The 16,719-nt window shown below is 44.3% G+C and overlaps 1 protein-coding gene across 3 annotated transcripts in view; it reads left to right on the top strand.

Annotated features, from left to right (window-relative positions):
• ERGIC3 (ERGIC and golgi 3) overlaps positions 1-16,719 on the top strand; it is a 56,929-nt gene that overhangs the window by 10,736 nt on the left and 29,474 nt on the right. For 2 of the 3 annotated variants that reach the window (XM_073310056.1, XM_073310055.1), the window contains exons 3-7: positions 59-146; positions 1,721-1,840; positions 3,195-3,288; positions 4,707-4,872; positions 6,143-6,200. In XM_073310056.1, the coding sequence (XP_073166157.1) occupies positions 59-146; positions 1,721-1,840; positions 3,195-3,288; positions 4,707-4,872; positions 6,143-6,200 (526 nt within the window). Of the gene's footprint in view, positions 1-58; positions 151-1,720; positions 1,841-3,194; positions 3,289-4,706; positions 4,873-6,142; positions 6,201-16,719 lie in introns of all 3 variants that reach the window. The other variant, XM_073310057.1, reaches the window with a different exon arrangement.

Raw genomic sequence — 16,719 nt, 5'->3', positions numbered from 1 at the left:
GGAAAAGGCCTTGCTATGTGCTTCCAGGTGGAATGAGACTTTTGTTTTTTGTTCCTAGGTTCATCCTGAACTGTACGTTGACAAATCGAGAGGAGACAAATTGAAGATTAATATAGATGTTGTCTTTCCGCATATGCCTTGTGCTTGTAAGTAAGTCTTCTAAAGAGTTGGGAAGAAGGCAGCATTCACGCTCTGCTGGAGGTTGGGAACACTGGTCAGTCAGTGCACGCATTATTTCGATTTGCTATCAGCTGCTTGTCTTGTCAGCAGTAAGGAATTACATTCCCCTGTAGTTAGAACAGGGAATTCAGTCAGGACTTCTGGGTTCTGTTCCCAGCATTGTCATTTGACTCAGTAGGACTCTGGTCCAGTTGCTTCATTTCTCTGAGTGTGTTTCCTAATTTGTGCAATGAGGATAAAGCTCTTTATCCACTTCTGTAAAGTACTTTGAGACCTGCGTGTGAAGAAGAAGAGCCTGTATGAAAGGAGTATAATACTGCTCCCATGGGCTTGTCCCAATTGCTGTTCATTTTTGTAATGTGCAGAGCCTATTATGGAAGACACTGTAGAGTAGCTCTTGGGACCAGCTACTGTTTTTTTACTCTTATGTTTAAATTCTGAACATGTACATTAATGTCATGTGGAACTAAATCAGTTATGTTACTGATGTCATGTGACACATTTTTCACTCTGTAATAACTTCTTCCAAAATATTTCTATTGAGCTGAATACTTCTTAGCTGAATTGTGAGGTTTGTTGCAACTAAATCCATTCAGCTATTTGTGCTGTTTTTGAGGGGAGAATATTTTTATATGTAAAATTTTTCAGACTCTTGGTCACAGGTAGCTAAGGTATGAACACTGGAGCTTCACATTTCCTCTGAGGAATAGGGATTTGGTAATTTAACTGCAAAGTGAAAGTGATTAAAAATCCCACTACCCAAGTGTACACTGCAATTTCTATTTTGTTTTTAGTAAGGTGGGCAGTTCTTTGTGCTCTGTCTCAGATCAACCCATTGAAATGTAGTTGCAAAAGATACTATCACCCTAGGGAGGAGTCTTCCCCTACTCCAATCTCAGACTACACACACACACACTCACTCACTCACTCACATGGAGTGGAGAGTCCAGCAGGTCTGGCAGCTCCTTTCCCTGGGAAGACATTGACATTGTGTCCCCAAGTAACAGGCAAGCCCCCCAAGTGACACACTAGGGCCCAGCAAAGACTATCTGATACCCTTTGGTGAAAGGTAATGGGAAAGGGGCCACAGGAGAGAGTGGCTGGGACTGGAATGGTGGGGGAGTTCTCCAAATGGATTCAAGCTTGACCAGCAGGTTGAGGTATCTGCAAAGGGTTGGGCAGCTTATTTAGCCTGAGTTTATCTGCCCAGATGAAAATATGACTTATATTAAAGCTAGCTGAAGAGGATCCCTCTTGGACAGCAGCCCAAGAGCCTTGTTTGCAGGAGAGATTGAAATGCAGGGGTGCAGTTTTGAGTCAACTTGAGGTTCTCAGCCACCACAATGCAGCCTCTTATGCCAGTCCCCTTCCACTTCTTGATTTTTTTCCTAATCTGCAGATGAACTCTTCATCCTAGATTTCTGCCTTGGTGATCTCCCCCTTGTTAATAGGCTCGTGGTTTCTCACTGGCTTGCTGCTTCCATAAGCCATCTCGGATCACAAAGAACCTTCCTTAATTCACCTTGTTTCCTGGTCTTAGATTTGAGCATTGATGCCATGGATGTGGCAGGAGAGCAGCAGCTAGATGTGGAGCACAATCTCTTTAAACAACGTTTGGATAAAGATGGCAACCCTGTGACCCCCGAGGCCGAGAGACACGGTAGTACAATGTCCTGCCGCCTTCCTCTGTTGGATGCTCTAATGGACTGACTGCCAACGGTCTTCCTCTGTTGCCTTTCATAGGGAATCCCTGGGACTGAAGTGGCAGCCGAAGGGTATTTGAACTCTGAGCAGAGAGTTGACAGCTGTGTAATGCTGCTGTCTCAAGCGCAGTGGTGTGGGATGTGCATGAGGGTTTGCAGAGATGGGTGCTCTTCAAGGGTCTGCCCTGCCCTGAGGCTATGACTGAGCCTGGTTTAAGAGTGTCTGTCGCCCTATGCCATTTATTTTCTCCTTTTTTTGTTCTTTGGGATTTCATGGGGCCTGGTCCTTGCATTGCTGGAATACATTAGAGGCTGCCCTCAGCTCTGGAGCTGACACATCTGCACAGAAGCTGTGAGCTACTTAGACTGCCTACACTAGTCTCTTTCCTCAAAAATGTATTCCCTTTGCGAACATTAGTACAGGGAGCACTGGTGTGGACAAGATGCTGGTGGGCTTCGACTATCATGCCCCTACTCTGCTCAGAGCAAATCCAGATGACATGGTGGCGTTCTGTCTGTACGGGAATTCACACTTTTGGTACTGTCAGTGGAGCTGCACTGAAGTTAGCAGTGGTGGGGAATCTTAGGGATGAAAAGGCTAATGTGGGTGTGGGCCCAGTGCTTTAAGGTAAATGCAGCGGGGAGGAATGATGTCTGCATCTCTTGACCAGCACTAGAAGGGCACAGAGCTCATCCATGTTCTTGATCCACACTGACTGTCACACTCCTGAGGGTTGGTATAACTTGTTACAACCTACTGGATGGTCACCAGTGTGCTGCATTGGATCCAACTTCTGGATCCCACATGCTTCCAAGACAACTTGATCCGAGCAGTGTCCACATCATGTTTCTAGTTCTGGTCTCCTGGGGACTCCCACAGTACAGACTTCCTGTCTGGTGCCCCTGTTTGGCATGATGGGACTCTGCAGTCCAACTGCCTTTGGCCCCGAGAGCTGTGCCAAACCTCACTCCCCAGCCTCCCCAGCAGCTTGTGTATACCAGAACTCCAACTCACTGTGGACCTCTCTAGTTTATTGTTTAACTCTTCAGGGGCACATAGCAATTAAAGTAAGGGATGTGCAGGAACTTCTTATCCACATCCAGAGTTTACTGTTACAAAGCACAAGAGAGTCAGATTAAAATGTCTGGAGGGCTGGATGCAGCCCCCAGGCCGTAGTTTGCCCACCCCTGTTCTAATCCACAATGCAGAGTGTGATCATGAGTGATACAAATCACAGTTAAATTCATAAAATGACACAGAGACATATTCATAAAACTGTCACACTATTTGGAAATCTTATTTTGTTTCAGAGCTGGGCAAAGAGGAGGAGAAAGTGTTTGATCCAGATTCCTTAGATGCTGATCGCTGTGAGAGCTGTTATGGAGCAGAGTCAGAGGACATCCGGTAAATCAAGGCTTCCCTGATCTCCTTACTTAGGGAGGGCGCTGTATGCTAATCCTGATCTGACGGGAATGGGGTGTGTGCACATTCATAATCTCCAGAATTGGAGGAGAGGGGTAGAATGATACATCTGTGGTGTTCTGATCTGGGTGGGGAAGTGGGGTGCGAGTGTGTGTTTCCCGAATACCCTGAGAGGTTGAGTGGGTGAGCCCACACTTCCATAACCTCCTGGTTTGTGACAGACCCCACGTACTTCTCTATTCTCCTGATGGGAGGGTGGGGAAAAGAGTGAGTGAGTGTGTGTGTCTGTGAGTGCACGATTCTCTGGTCTCCTGATCTCAGAGAGTGAAGTGGGGGACCTGTTCCATAACTTCTCAGCAGCATTTGCCCCAGATGTTGAATGAATCCATATTGTGTGTGAGTTTTCCTTCAAGAATTCCCATATGGATCTACAGTTTTGGGGTAAGCACTTCTGGGCATGTGAGCTTGGATCATACTGGAAAGAAGTGTCCCTTGGGGCCTCTCCCCTTGGGTGGGGCTCTCAGGGTATAAAAGGAAGAGGGTCCCCCACTAGCTGTGACCACACTCAGGGCTAGTTCATCATGTTTGCCTGCAGCTCTGTGTGTGGGGCAAACTGGTGCTACATTTCTCTCCCCATCTCCTTGCATGCTCCTGCAAGAACAGATCAGAATCTGGCCCACAGAGTCTTGGATTCTTTCTTTCTCCTCCCCTGCTTTTTTTTTTCTGGGTTTAGAATTATCCATCTGGTTGCAGCCCCTGCCTGGAGATGCTCTCTCCTGGAGGATGGGGAATTCAGCCCTCCAGACTCCCCTTCTCAGCTAACAAAAATTTCCAAAGAATAAAGAAACCATAGTCCTCTGTCCAGGGTCCACTCTGGTCTCCCCCTTGATGCAGGGGAGTGAAGGGGGTTTCCTCCCCCCATCTTTGGAAGCCTTGGCCTGAGACCGGTGGACTAGTGTGGGTGCAGCTCAGGAGTGAATTGTTTCTTCATTGAGGGGAGACTCCAAGCCAGTAAGGTGAGAGGTGCATTAACAGACCTGTTTATGGGACTTCTCTGGCTGGTTAAAAAGTGATATAACCATTTTCTAAAGGGAGTCTGGTCCGTTGGGAAGATCCTCAGAGATCTATTGTGAATGCAGAGGTCCTCTGATGTCTGTCAGCTTCAGGAAGGTAGTGACTCAAAGCTGCGCAGCTAGGTGGATAGACAGCTTCAGTTCTGGGAATTTAGTCTTTCCTTGACCCAGAGACCATCTGCTGAGCAAGACTAGTAGCCCCAGTATGAAGGAGAATTTGCTTCTGTGTCCTCTGCAGCGAGATTGGCCCACATTTTGTGGTCTCTGTTCTTGATTTATGTTTGTCCTCCATTCGGGGTGAGTGAGATGGTGCCTGTGCTTTTGCAGGTGCTGTAATTCCTGTGATGATGTGAGAGAAGCATACAGGCGGCGTGGCTGGGCCTTCAAGAACCCTGACACTATAGAACAATGCAAGAGAGAAGGGTTCAGCCAGAAAATGCAGGAGCAGAAGAATGAGGGCTGCCAAGTGTATGGATTCTTAGAGGTCAACAAGGTGAGAGAGAGCTTCCCTTGAACTCTAAGCTGTGCCAGGCACCTGAAATCCCACCACTGTCAGTGACCAGGAGAGGGCAGAGGATAGGAATTCCCATCCTTCCCCCACTTTGCACAATGTCTCCACAGTTCTATGGTACTGGGACTTAGGCTCTTTGGGCATTGTTAGGTGCTCAGTGCTGAGTGCAACATAAGAACCTAAATAATACAGCAGTTAGTTTTGCAAATCGGAGAAAGAAATGCAATAAAAAGGAATGGCCTCATGTGTTTTGTTGGCTGGACCTTTCAGAAAGTCTGGGGACAGAGAGGCTGGTGGATTTTTAACCCATGGCGACTAGCTCTATATGCTGTCTAAGCAATCGCGGAAAGGCCCAGTACAGAACACACATGGCAGGGACTGGATGACTCTCCTTTTAGCTAGCCTTTGTCTACAAAGGAAGGTTGGGATGTTCAAAGGGCCCCAAGGGAATTAGGTGTCCAATTGCTATAGAAAGTGTGTGGAACTGGTGCCTAACCCCCTGAAGCCCCTTTTTAACATCCCAGGCTGAACTTTTAGTTGTCTTTATTGTTTGTTCAGTATCCCCAGAGCATCACTCTGGGAATATATGTTTCCCTTTAGGACCAACAATGTTACTCCACTTTATTTTCCTTCCTCATCTTCCTTTTCTGTTTTTCTTCCCCCTTCCTAGGGGTCTCCTCTCATCTTCCCTGCAGCAACTTTCAGTTCTACTCCTATGGACTTCACCCTTACGCCCTCCCCATTACTGTATCTGCTAAAAATGATCAGCAATGAAATAGTTAATGTTGACATTAACATATGGTCTTTCCTGATTGCACCCCAGTGAGATTAAGGTGGATGGTGAAATTCACATCTCTGAGACATTGTTTCGGGCTGGCTGCATGTGCATTGGTTATATTTTGTTCCCATTTAAAAGATTATCTTCACAAGCACAAGCAGGAAAAGTCGAAATATATATATTTTAAATGAGAACATAGATTCTGGACAATCTGTGTAGGCCCCACACGCACATCAGATCTGGTCTGTGAGCCAGGTGTCTGACATCTCTGCTCTACAAATTGCTGAAGAGTACTGATTGTTTTATTTGAAAAAGGAGGTTCTTTGGGGAGTAGCTGGTTCACTTGTGACTGTGTCAGCAGGTAAGTAACATAGGAGGGGAAAATCCACCTTTGAAAAGGGGGCAGCTAGTGTTAATGCTTCACTTTGTTATGTAGAATGGAGCCTTTTAATGAAAGATGACTGTTTCCTACAGGTAGCTGGAAACTTTCACTTTGCACCTGGAAAAAGCTTTCAGCAGTCTCATGTTCATGGTAAAGTATTTTGTTTTTTTTTTTCCTGTGGCCTTCTGACTTCCTGGCATGTCTGTGCTTTTCTCTTTGAACATTTCCCTCTGATTTCCATGTCATGAACCATGATGGATAAAGTTGTCTGAAGTAGCACTGCCAGAGTGGGGAGGAATTGGCAGAAGTGCCATGGTAGGAGAAGAGAACTATCAGGAGCAAGTGGAGAAATGTTGGGGTGGGGAAGAAGTGGGGCCAAGGAGGAGCCATGACTATATATACAACCAGCCGGTCCCATCTCATTAAGCAACCCTGTTCTGCTATAAACAGCTCTCAGTCGACGTGTTGAGTCCAAAAATGTTACATGGAGAATTTTAAAGCAATGCAAGTGATTTTTATACAGAAGTTAGGCAAGTTAGTATTTCTGGGGTAACAGAATGTTTTAATTTATGGCTTAATATATACTCTCAAGAACCTTTTAAAATAGATTTAAGATTGGAAGTATTTATGTAACTTAATAGTACGTTGCAGTTCCAGAAACATAAATGTTTGAAACTATGGGTATTCAGAGTTAAGTTTTGACAAAGATTTTTAACTCTACCGTTATAATCCGCTGCACCATGCAACAACCCATCACGTATAATATACAGACCCGTATTTACAGCTTTACAATAGTTACATTATTGAGAAGTGCCTTAAATGCCTATTTCAACTCCTCTGTGCACTAGGTATATGAATGTAGACTAGCTACCCCACTTTCAAGAGTGAGGTACTCCTCTGGTCTGCGGCTCTGAACAATGGATGAGTTCAGCATAGCTGTCTGATTGTATGTGATTGGTGAGGTCTTGGACCTACATCAGGAGCATGAATATGATAAAAGTGGCCCTAGTCTGTATAGAGAGGGTGGAAGGGATAGAACGACCTTGTAGAAAGGTGGATAGGGCTGTGTAGTTACTATAGACTGTATGCGGAGGGTAAGTTTTATGAAAATATGCTTTTGACTGTAATAGGAAGGTCAGGGAGGAGTTATGCTGTTCAGTTCCACATGATGCTGCACGCACGCACGCACATACCTTTTGAGGAATTCCTTCAAATGAAAAATTGTTGTAGCAGAAGGGATTTGGTTGCAATAGAATAGAAAGACTTTCAGCCTAAAGAATTAAAGAGGATTCTTCTTTTTTCTTGGTCCAAAAAAAGAAAGGGGAGCTTATTTGAAATCTGAAAAGACACGACTAGCCTATCAGATTCCACATGGTGACTGCGTACAAGAATCCTTTTCCTGAAGTCTCAGGATTGGTTCAAACACTTGGCTTTTGAGATAAGCACTTCCATACCTCAGTAATGCAGCTGCACTAGAGATTCCTCAGGTTCAGACTGAGGGACAATCTTCAAAACAAGATGCTAGCTGCAGTGCCCAGGGTTTTCGCCAGATTTCTGGCACTGGTGGCTGTATTCCCGACAATGTGCTTTTCAGCCTACCCGAGTTTTGACTGTCATAGGAGCAATGCTAGATATAAGTGCTGCTTCAGTTTTCCTCCCTCCACTCCACTTCATAGAGCTTCTTGGAGCTGATGGTCTTGTACAGATATTCATTGACAATTGCATGACTTCAAATGAGACTGGTCCAGACATGGTTAAACGGCCATTACTTGCCTGGTGGTGGTCAGGCTTCCTCAGCCAGTTCAGGAGGCATTAGGTGGTGGTCAGTTTCACAAAATGTCCTGCAGAATGTTACATGCTCTGCTTTCTCAGTCTTAGGGAGAGGTGCTTTTGTTTCAGGATAGGGAGCTGCCATAGGTCATCTCACTACTTAAACACTATGAAAGCCAAAAGAGGCCAGGTCGGTGTACTGGCACTTGGAGCAATTCATATACCACTAACAGCTTTCTCCCTGTGATCCTATACAGGCTATTGGACACTTGGAATCCAAGTTAAACAAATTCTTGATAGGTTCTATCAGAAAACTGACTTTTCTACATAAAAAGATCAAATTAATTTTTAGATTTTAAGGCCAGAAGGGACCATTATGATCACCTAGATTTACCATCTGCATAACCCAGGCCGAAGAACTTCACCCAATCACTTCTGCATCAAGCCCATAACTTTTGTTTGAGCTACAGTATATATTTTAGAAAGACATCCAGTCTTGATTTAAAAACTTGATGAAGAATCCATGATACCCTTTGGTAAATTGTTCCAGTGTACCCTTGTGAAATATTTGAGCATTATTTCTAGTCGAATTTGTATAGCTTCAGCTTCCAGCCATTGGGTCTCTTTATGCTTTTTTCTGTTGGAATAAAGAGCTGGCTGCTATCAGAAATCTCTGCTCCATGTGGGGACTGATAGGCTGTGCTCAAGTCATGTCTTAACTTTCTGTTGGATAAACTAAATAGATTGAGCTTCTTCAGTCTCTCACTGCGAGATAGGGTTTCCCAGACCTCAGCTCATTTTTGTAGATCTTCTCTGAACCCTTTCCAGTCTGTCAACATCCTTTTTGAAGTGTGGATGCCAGATCTGGACACAGTATCCAGTAATGGTTTCACTAATGCCATAAACTGAGGTAAAATCACTTCTTCTGCTTGATATTCCCCTGCTTAGACATCCAATAATGTTGTTTGCCCTCTTAGCTACAGCATTGCACTGGCAGCTAATGCTTGATTAGTTTTATACCGTGAACCCAAAGTCCTTTTCAGAATCACAGCTTTGCAGAGTACATTTCCCCATCTTGTAAGTGTCGCTTATGCTCTTTGTTCCTATACCTTGCATTTGGCTGTGTTGAAATGCATGTTGTTCAAATGAGCCCACGTTACCAAATAATAGAGGTCAGTCTGTATAACTGACCTGCCCCCAACATTGTTTGCAATTCCACCCATTTTTGGTCCCTTCTGGAAATTTTACCAGCAATGATTTTATATTTTCTTCCTGATCGTTGATAAAGATATTGAATAGCATTGGGCAGAGAACAGATCCCTGTAGGACCCTACTAGAAACACCCCAATTGGATGATGATTCCCCATTTACAATTGCTTTTTGAAATCTTTCAGTTAACCATTTTTTAATCCATTTAATGTAGGCTGTGTTAATTTTTTATAATCAGAATGTCATAAGGGCCTAAGTCAAATGCCTTACGGAAGTCTCGGTATATTATGTCAACACAGTTACCTTTATCAACCAAACTAGCAATCGAATCAAAACAAATATAGTATATTTTTACAAGACCTATTTTACATAAAATTATGTTGAATTGCATTAATTATGCCACCATCTTTTATTCTTTATTGATTGCACCTCACATTAACTTTTCCACGATCCAGGTCAGGCTAACCAGCATATGTTTTCTGGGTCATCCTGTTACCCTTTTTAAAAGTTGGCGTAACATTAACGCTTTTTCTTATCCTCTGGAACTTCTCCAGTGTTCCAGGCTTTGTTAAAACTCAACATTAATTACTCCTGAGGGAATTCTGCACCAAAAAATTAAAAATTATGCGCACAATATTTTAAAATTATGCAAATTTTATTTGTCAATAAATAAATGTGGCTCCAGAACGGCAGTGGGGAGCACAGGCCACTGGCTGCGTTGAGGTGAGAGATCACCCTAAAGCCCTTACCTCCCCTAGTACAGGGACTTGGCAGTGAGGCTGCACCTGACTCTGACACAGTGCAAGGGCTGGGCCTGCCCCAGAAACACCCTGGGGCCCTGCCCCTCTGTGCCAGGTGCACCAGGTATGGTTGGGCAGGCTCAGCCCAGCAGGAACCAAGTGTGGAGGGGCTTAGTGTGGGGGATCCAGGTGTGAAAGGTTTCTGTGTGGGGCAGTGTGGGTGCAGGCAGCTCAGTGGGAGATCTGGATGCACAGGGGCTGGTTGGGGGGTTCCGGGTGCAGGGGCAATGGCATGTAACCCTGTGTGTCCTGCCCATGCCTCATCTCTGTTTGGGGGGCAATCCCCCACAAAAAACTGCACACGCAGTCACCACCCCCCTTTCCCCCCCCCACCTCACGAGGCTTCCCTTTGCTTCCCTGCTGTTTTCTGCAGGGAAAAGCAGGAAATCTGCGCTGGGAGTGGTTGTTTTCTGCGGGTGCTCAGTCCCGCGGTATCCCTCCAGGAATAATTAATGGTTTCAGAGAGCTTTTTGGACAATTCTTTTAATCCTGCATCAAATTCATCCAGTCCTGTAGATTTTTTAAAGATACATAACAGTTGCTGTTTTAACAACCTTCGTAAGGACTGATTGAATGGGAAGTGTTTCATTTTAACTGTAAGATGTGAATACATCCTCCTGCTTTCTGAATACAAACAGAAATATTTATTGAATACGTCTGCCTTTTTTTATCACAATTGATAATTTTACAATCCTGGTCTCATTTCAGATCTTTACCATTCTTAGGATATTGTTTATTCCTGATATATTTAAATAATTCCTTCTCTTTGTCCTTAACCTCAGTGTCCATAGAGTTTTCATTGATACTTTTAGCATCCCTTATCAATTGACTGCATTTTCTAACTGCTCATTTGTACTCACTCCTATTGGCATTTTTTCACTGTTAGATATATTTTTTAATTTCTGCTTTCACCTCTCCTCTTGGCCAAGACGAGTTTTTAACCAAAGAAGCATTCCAAAGAAGCACTATGGAATCCTGCATTTTGAGGAATCCATTAAAGCATTCCCAAACAATTCTAAATTGTTTACGCTTTTGTGTGTAAATTTTTCTTAACACTCGGTTTGACTCACGATTGTTTAAAGTTTTGGAAATTTTACCTATTTAAAGCACCAAGCATATATTTATATATTATTGGACAGGGCTATATTCTGTTAGCAGATATAAAATGAAATTAGATAATGATCACTTGCATCCAGACAACCACTAATTTTTATTTTGGTCATCCATCCATCTGAATAAGAAAGAGAATTACCCTGCATTGGTTGAAATGCTTTTTGTATCAGAAAGTTATCATCCGTAAATTTTAGGAGCTCCAAAGATGTTTTACTGGTGGCAGCCTGAGATCTCAAGATTGACATCCCCCATGATCATACAAATTTTATTTTTACACATTATAGACAGATGAGGGAACAGGGAGCAGCTCTTTAAACATATGATTTGGTGTCCTATAACAGACCTCCACCACTACCCTGTCCTGTGATTGATTGGTTAGAATATTAATCTGTAACGATTCAAGGTCCTGTCCTTCTGAATTGTCAGTAATTCTAAAGCAGGTAATGGCATTTTTAATGTAGAGTGCCACCCCCCCTCTTCTACACACTCTGCCCTTATAGGAAGGTAGTAAGCTAAATTCTACTTTTATTATTAACTATTAAAAACAAGAAATAAACAGTATAGGTCCTATCACAACACAATGCTATTCTGCGGTCATGTGCAAGGCTGGAAGCAGGCTGATGGAGCACTTTAATCTTCTCCATATTGAGAGTCCGAGGCTTCAATAAGCTTCTGCAAAAAAATCCAATGTGGACTTAAGGCCATTCTCAGTGTGTGTGGCACAGTCATCAGCATACTGAAGATCAGTAATGGGTGCCCTGAGGACTTTAGACTTTGAGCGGAGACGTAGAAAATTAAGAAACGGCCCATCAGCTTGCTTCCAGCCTTGCACATGACCCACCACAAATCACCACGGAGGGACAGACTTTGGAGATAGTCAAGCATTTCTGCTACCTTGGTAGCCAACTTTCTCAAAACGCATAAATCGACAATGAGATCCAACACAGGATCCAGTGCCAAGTGCTTTCTTTGGGAAATTGCTCCTACGTGTTTTCACGGACCGTGACCTATGGCAGGACACCAAGATCCAGATCTATAAGACAATTGTTATTCCTACACTCCTTTATGGATACGAAACCTGGGTGACTATCAACAGCATCTCAAGAGTCTGGAGAGGTACCACCAATTATGCCTCCGGAAGATCCTTCGCATCAAGTGGGAAGATCACTGCACTAACGCCAGCAGCCTCACTGAAGTCAGTGTCACCAGCATAGAAGCAATGATCCTCATGCACCAATTCCACTGAGCTGGACACTGTGTGCGGATGCCAGACTCTCACCTCCTAAAACAAGTCCTCTACTCTCAGCTCACCCATGGTCAGAGATCCCATGGTGGTCAGAGGAAAAGCTACAAAGATGCACTGAAAGCGTATTTTCTAGAAAACTGATGTGAACATCACAAGCTGGGAGGAGCAAGCCACCAACCGACCCCAATTAGCGCCACATCCTCCTTCAGGCAGTGGCCCACTTTGAGGAGACGTGCCTTGCCCTTAAAGCTGAAAAGAGACAGAGAAGGAAGGAAAAAGAAAACTTTCTCCCAGCAGACAGCTGACCTACCAGGAAATGTGTGTACCTACTGCGGGCAGATTTGTGGTTCCAAGATCAGATTCCCGAGTCATCTCAGGACCCATATGTAAATCCGTGGTAGAGATCATCCTCAAATTAGTTATTGCCAATGATGCTATTCTGTGATTCATATGATCCACTGGGACACCACCAAGGATGCAGGTGATAGAATATTCCCTATTTTATTCAGTTAGCAGCACTCAAGGTCAGTTACAGAACAACAGGGTCAATTTAGGCAAAACTTAATTATGTGGCTCAAATGAGATGTTAAAATTTATATAATGATTATTTTAGCAATCACTGTTCTATAGAAGAATTAACTAATTATTTCATAGCATTTATCTTTTCTCCTACAGATAGGATAGGTACATAAGGATGGCCATGTTGGGTCAGACCAATGGTTCATCTAGCCCAGTATCCTGTCTTCTGTCATTGGCCAGTGCCAGGTGCTTTAAAGGGAATGAACAAAACAGAACAATTTATCAAGTGACCCATCCTCTGTTATCCAGGCCCAGCTTCTGGTACTCAGAGGATTATGGACACCCAGAGCATGGGTTTGCATCGCTGACCATCTTGGCTAATAGCCGTTGATGGATCTAACCCCGTAAACTTATCTCATTCTCTCCTGACCCCAGTTATACTTTTGGCCTTCACAACATCCCCTGGCAGTGAGTTTGTTGACTGTGCATATTGTGAACTACTTTCTTATGTTTGTTTTAAACCTGCTGCCTATTAATTTCATTGGGTAACTCCTGGTTCTTCTGTTATGTGAAGGAATAACACTTACTTTCTCTGCACCATTCATGATTTTATAGACCCCTGTCATATTTTCCCTTACTCGTCACTTTTCTAAGATGAACAGTCCCAGTCTTTTTACTCTCTCCTCCTATTACTCCTGGGGGAATTCTGCACCACTGCGCAATGTAGAGTTTGCACAGAATTTCATGTTTCTCATGAAGAATTGGGGTTGCAGAGCTTCTGGCCGCTGCTAGGGGCTGCTGGACTCTGCAGAGCCCAGCGCACAGTGAGCGGTGCGCCAAGCCTCATGGAGACAAGGCTCTGCGTGCTCTGGCTGGCTTGCTTGATCATCATTCTCCCGGTGACGGGAGAGGGCCCAGGTGACCCAGCTCTAGCAAAGGGTGAGGAAGGACAGGGCCACAATGCAACGCACCACACCCTGTCCCCTGGCAGGACAGTAAAGAAGCTGGGGGGGCGAGTGGGGGAGTAAAGGCTCTGGGGGTGCAGGTGTCTGGGTCAGGGGCTGCCCCATGGTTGGGCTCCAGGGGGTGTGGGGTGTGGGTTTCTGGGCTCTGGCGGTGCCCCGCGGCTGGGCTCTGGCGGTGCCCCGCGGCTGGGCTCTGGCGGGGAGAGGAGTGCGAGTGTCTGGGCTTTGGGGGTGCCCTGTGGTTGGGCTCTGGGAGGAGGAGGGTGCGGGTGTCTAGGCTCGGGGGCCCCATGCAGCCCTTTCCAGCACCTCCCAACTGGAACTGGGTTGTTGTAGGGGGTTTCTTTAACTTCTTTAACTCCTGGGGGAATCATTTTTGTTGGTGTGTGTATTTTTGACATACTTGTTGACAGGTATTTTGAAATAAATACCCAAAATAATTGAAATGGGAGTAATTATATTGTGTTATGTTGACAAATTAAATATGCAGAATTTTGCAGAATTTTAAAATATTGTGCAGAGAATTTTTAATTTTTTAGTGCAGAATTCCCCCAGGAATATCATATAGAAACTGTTCCATACCCCTAATAATTTTTGTTGCCTGTCTCTGTACCTTTTCCAATTATACTATCTCTATTTTGAGATAGGGCGAACAGAACTGTATGCAGTATTAAATGTGTGGGTGTACCCTGGATTTATATAGTGGCATTCTATATTTTCTATCATCTTATCTAACCCTTTCCTAATGGTTCTTAACATTCTGTTAGCTCTTTTGACTGCCATTGCACACTGAGCAGATATTTTCAGTGAATTATCCACGATGACTCCCAAGATCTCTCTCTTGAGTGGTAACAGATAATTTAGACCCCATCATTTTGTATATATATGTGGGTTTATATTTTCCAATGTGCATTACTTTGCACTTATCAACATTGAATTTCATCTGCCATTTTGTTGCCCAGTCATCTAGTTTTCTGAGATCCCTTTGTAACTCTTCGCAATCAGCTTTGGACTTAACTATGTTGCATATTTTGTATCATCTGCAAACTCTGCCACCTCATTGTTTACCCCCTTTTCCAGATCATTTATGAATACATTGAACAGCACTGTTCTCCAGAGAGATCCTTGGGGGACTATGCTATATACCTATCTCCACTTCGAAAACTGACCATTTATTACTACTCTTTGTTTCCTATCTTTTAACCAGTTTTACTGATCCATGAGAGGACCTTCTCTCTCATTGTAAGACTGCCTACTTTGCTGAAGAGCCTTTGATGAGGAACCTTGTCAAAAGCTTTCAGAAAAAGTCCAAGTACAGTATATCACCATTGTCCAAATGTTTCTTGACCCCCTCAAAGAATTCTAATAGGTTGGTGAAGCATGATTTCTCTTTACAAAAGCTTTGTTGGCTCTTCCTCAGCATACCGTGTTCATCTATGTGTCTGATAATTCTGTTCTTTACTATAGTTTCAGTCAATTTGCCTGGTACTGAAGTTAGGCTTACTGACCTGTAATTGCCAGGATTGACTCTGGAGCCTTTTCTAAAAATCGGCATCACATTCACCATCCACCAATCGTCTGTTACAGAGGGTGTTTGAAGTGGTAGGTTATGTACCACAGTTGGTCGATCTTAAAGAATTTTTAGCTGGACTTTAAGGTGGGAAGTCTGAGATGTTACTCCAGGTAGGCATTTAATACTTACAGAATGTTGATACTGCTTAGTCTTTGCCAAGGTATGGCCCCAGGTACAAGGTGAGGCAATTGGCAGGATATAGTGCAGGCTACCTCACTTCCTACATCAGGGTGGAATCTGTTCTTCTCTCATGTACAAGTTTTCCCATCTGGATTCAATCCATGGACTCTGCAAAAACTGGTGGACGCCTTCAGATTTTCTAAATAACCCTCTGAAGGTAAAGATGACTTTGTCTGATTGCAGGAGAATGATTCTGCCTCTCACTGAGCTATACTGAGCTATAAGTCTTCAGCTTCTGTTGAACAAGGTCTAGAGAGAACTGTTAACTTCCTGGTAGGACAATCTCATCAGGAAATCATGTCAGCAACAGGATTTCCTCTGCATCTTCTTGCTACCTTAGGTGTTCGCACAAATGCAGAAAAGTCCATTTTGTCATCCACAAAGGCAATAAATTTTAGGAGCACATCTGGACTCAGTCTGTGTGAGACCATTTCTCCCCACAGGCAGGTTTTACTCAATGAGCAACTTGATCTCCCATATTACATGCAGACCATGAGCTACGGTGTCTTTCTCTGTTAGGCTACATGGCCTCATACACCTATGTTACGCAATTTGCCAGACTCCACTTGAGGTGCCTGCAAGCTTGGCTCCCCTCGACCTACCAACCAAGCAGAGATCATATTGACTCTAATGTCACTGTCCCCACCAGAGTCCTCACCTCCCTCACTTAGGCTATGTCTACTCTGGCAATTGAACGACAGAAGTTTGGTCTTTCAGAGGTGTTAGGGGTGGAAGTTTTTTGCGAGCAGGAGAGCTGACAAACAGCAGCTACACTGCACAACTTTTAGCGGCACGGCTCTAGCGACACAGCCATGTTGCTAAAGGCTGTGTAGTGCAGACATAGCCTTAGTGGTCCAACCCATGGTGGGGACACCCTTCCGCCCTCCCATACTGAAGGCCACTGTCCTGATAGACGCCTCCCTTACAGGGTGGCGTGCTCATATTTCTCAGGGTACCTGGACCCCATGAGAGGCCAGGATATGCATAGACTTACTGGGGCTGAGAGCTGTCTGCCTTGCATGCACGGCCTTCCTACCCCTCATATGCTCACTCCATGTACAGATAATGTCAGACAATATCACCACAGTGGTCTATATAAACAAACAGGGAGGAGCATGATCTCATCTGCTCTGCCTGGAAGCAGTCAGACTTTGGAACTGGTGTCTCAGGAACTGCATTACAATACAGGCTGCATACCTCCAGGATCTTCACAATTCCCTGGCAGACAGGCTAAGCAGAAGTTTCTCTACAGACCACAAAGGAGAGAACCACAGCACAGTTCTAACCAACATAT

This window comes from Lepidochelys kempii, chromosome 13 (assembly GCF_965140285.1).
Source record: "Lepidochelys kempii isolate rLepKem1 chromosome 13, rLepKem1.hap1, whole genome shotgun sequence".
In the NCBI taxonomy this organism is placed as follows: domain Eukaryota; kingdom Metazoa; phylum Chordata; order Testudines; family Cheloniidae; genus Lepidochelys; species Lepidochelys kempii.
Note: the sequence above shows the minus strand (reverse complement) of the source record. Positions and strands in the feature narration are given on the sequence as shown.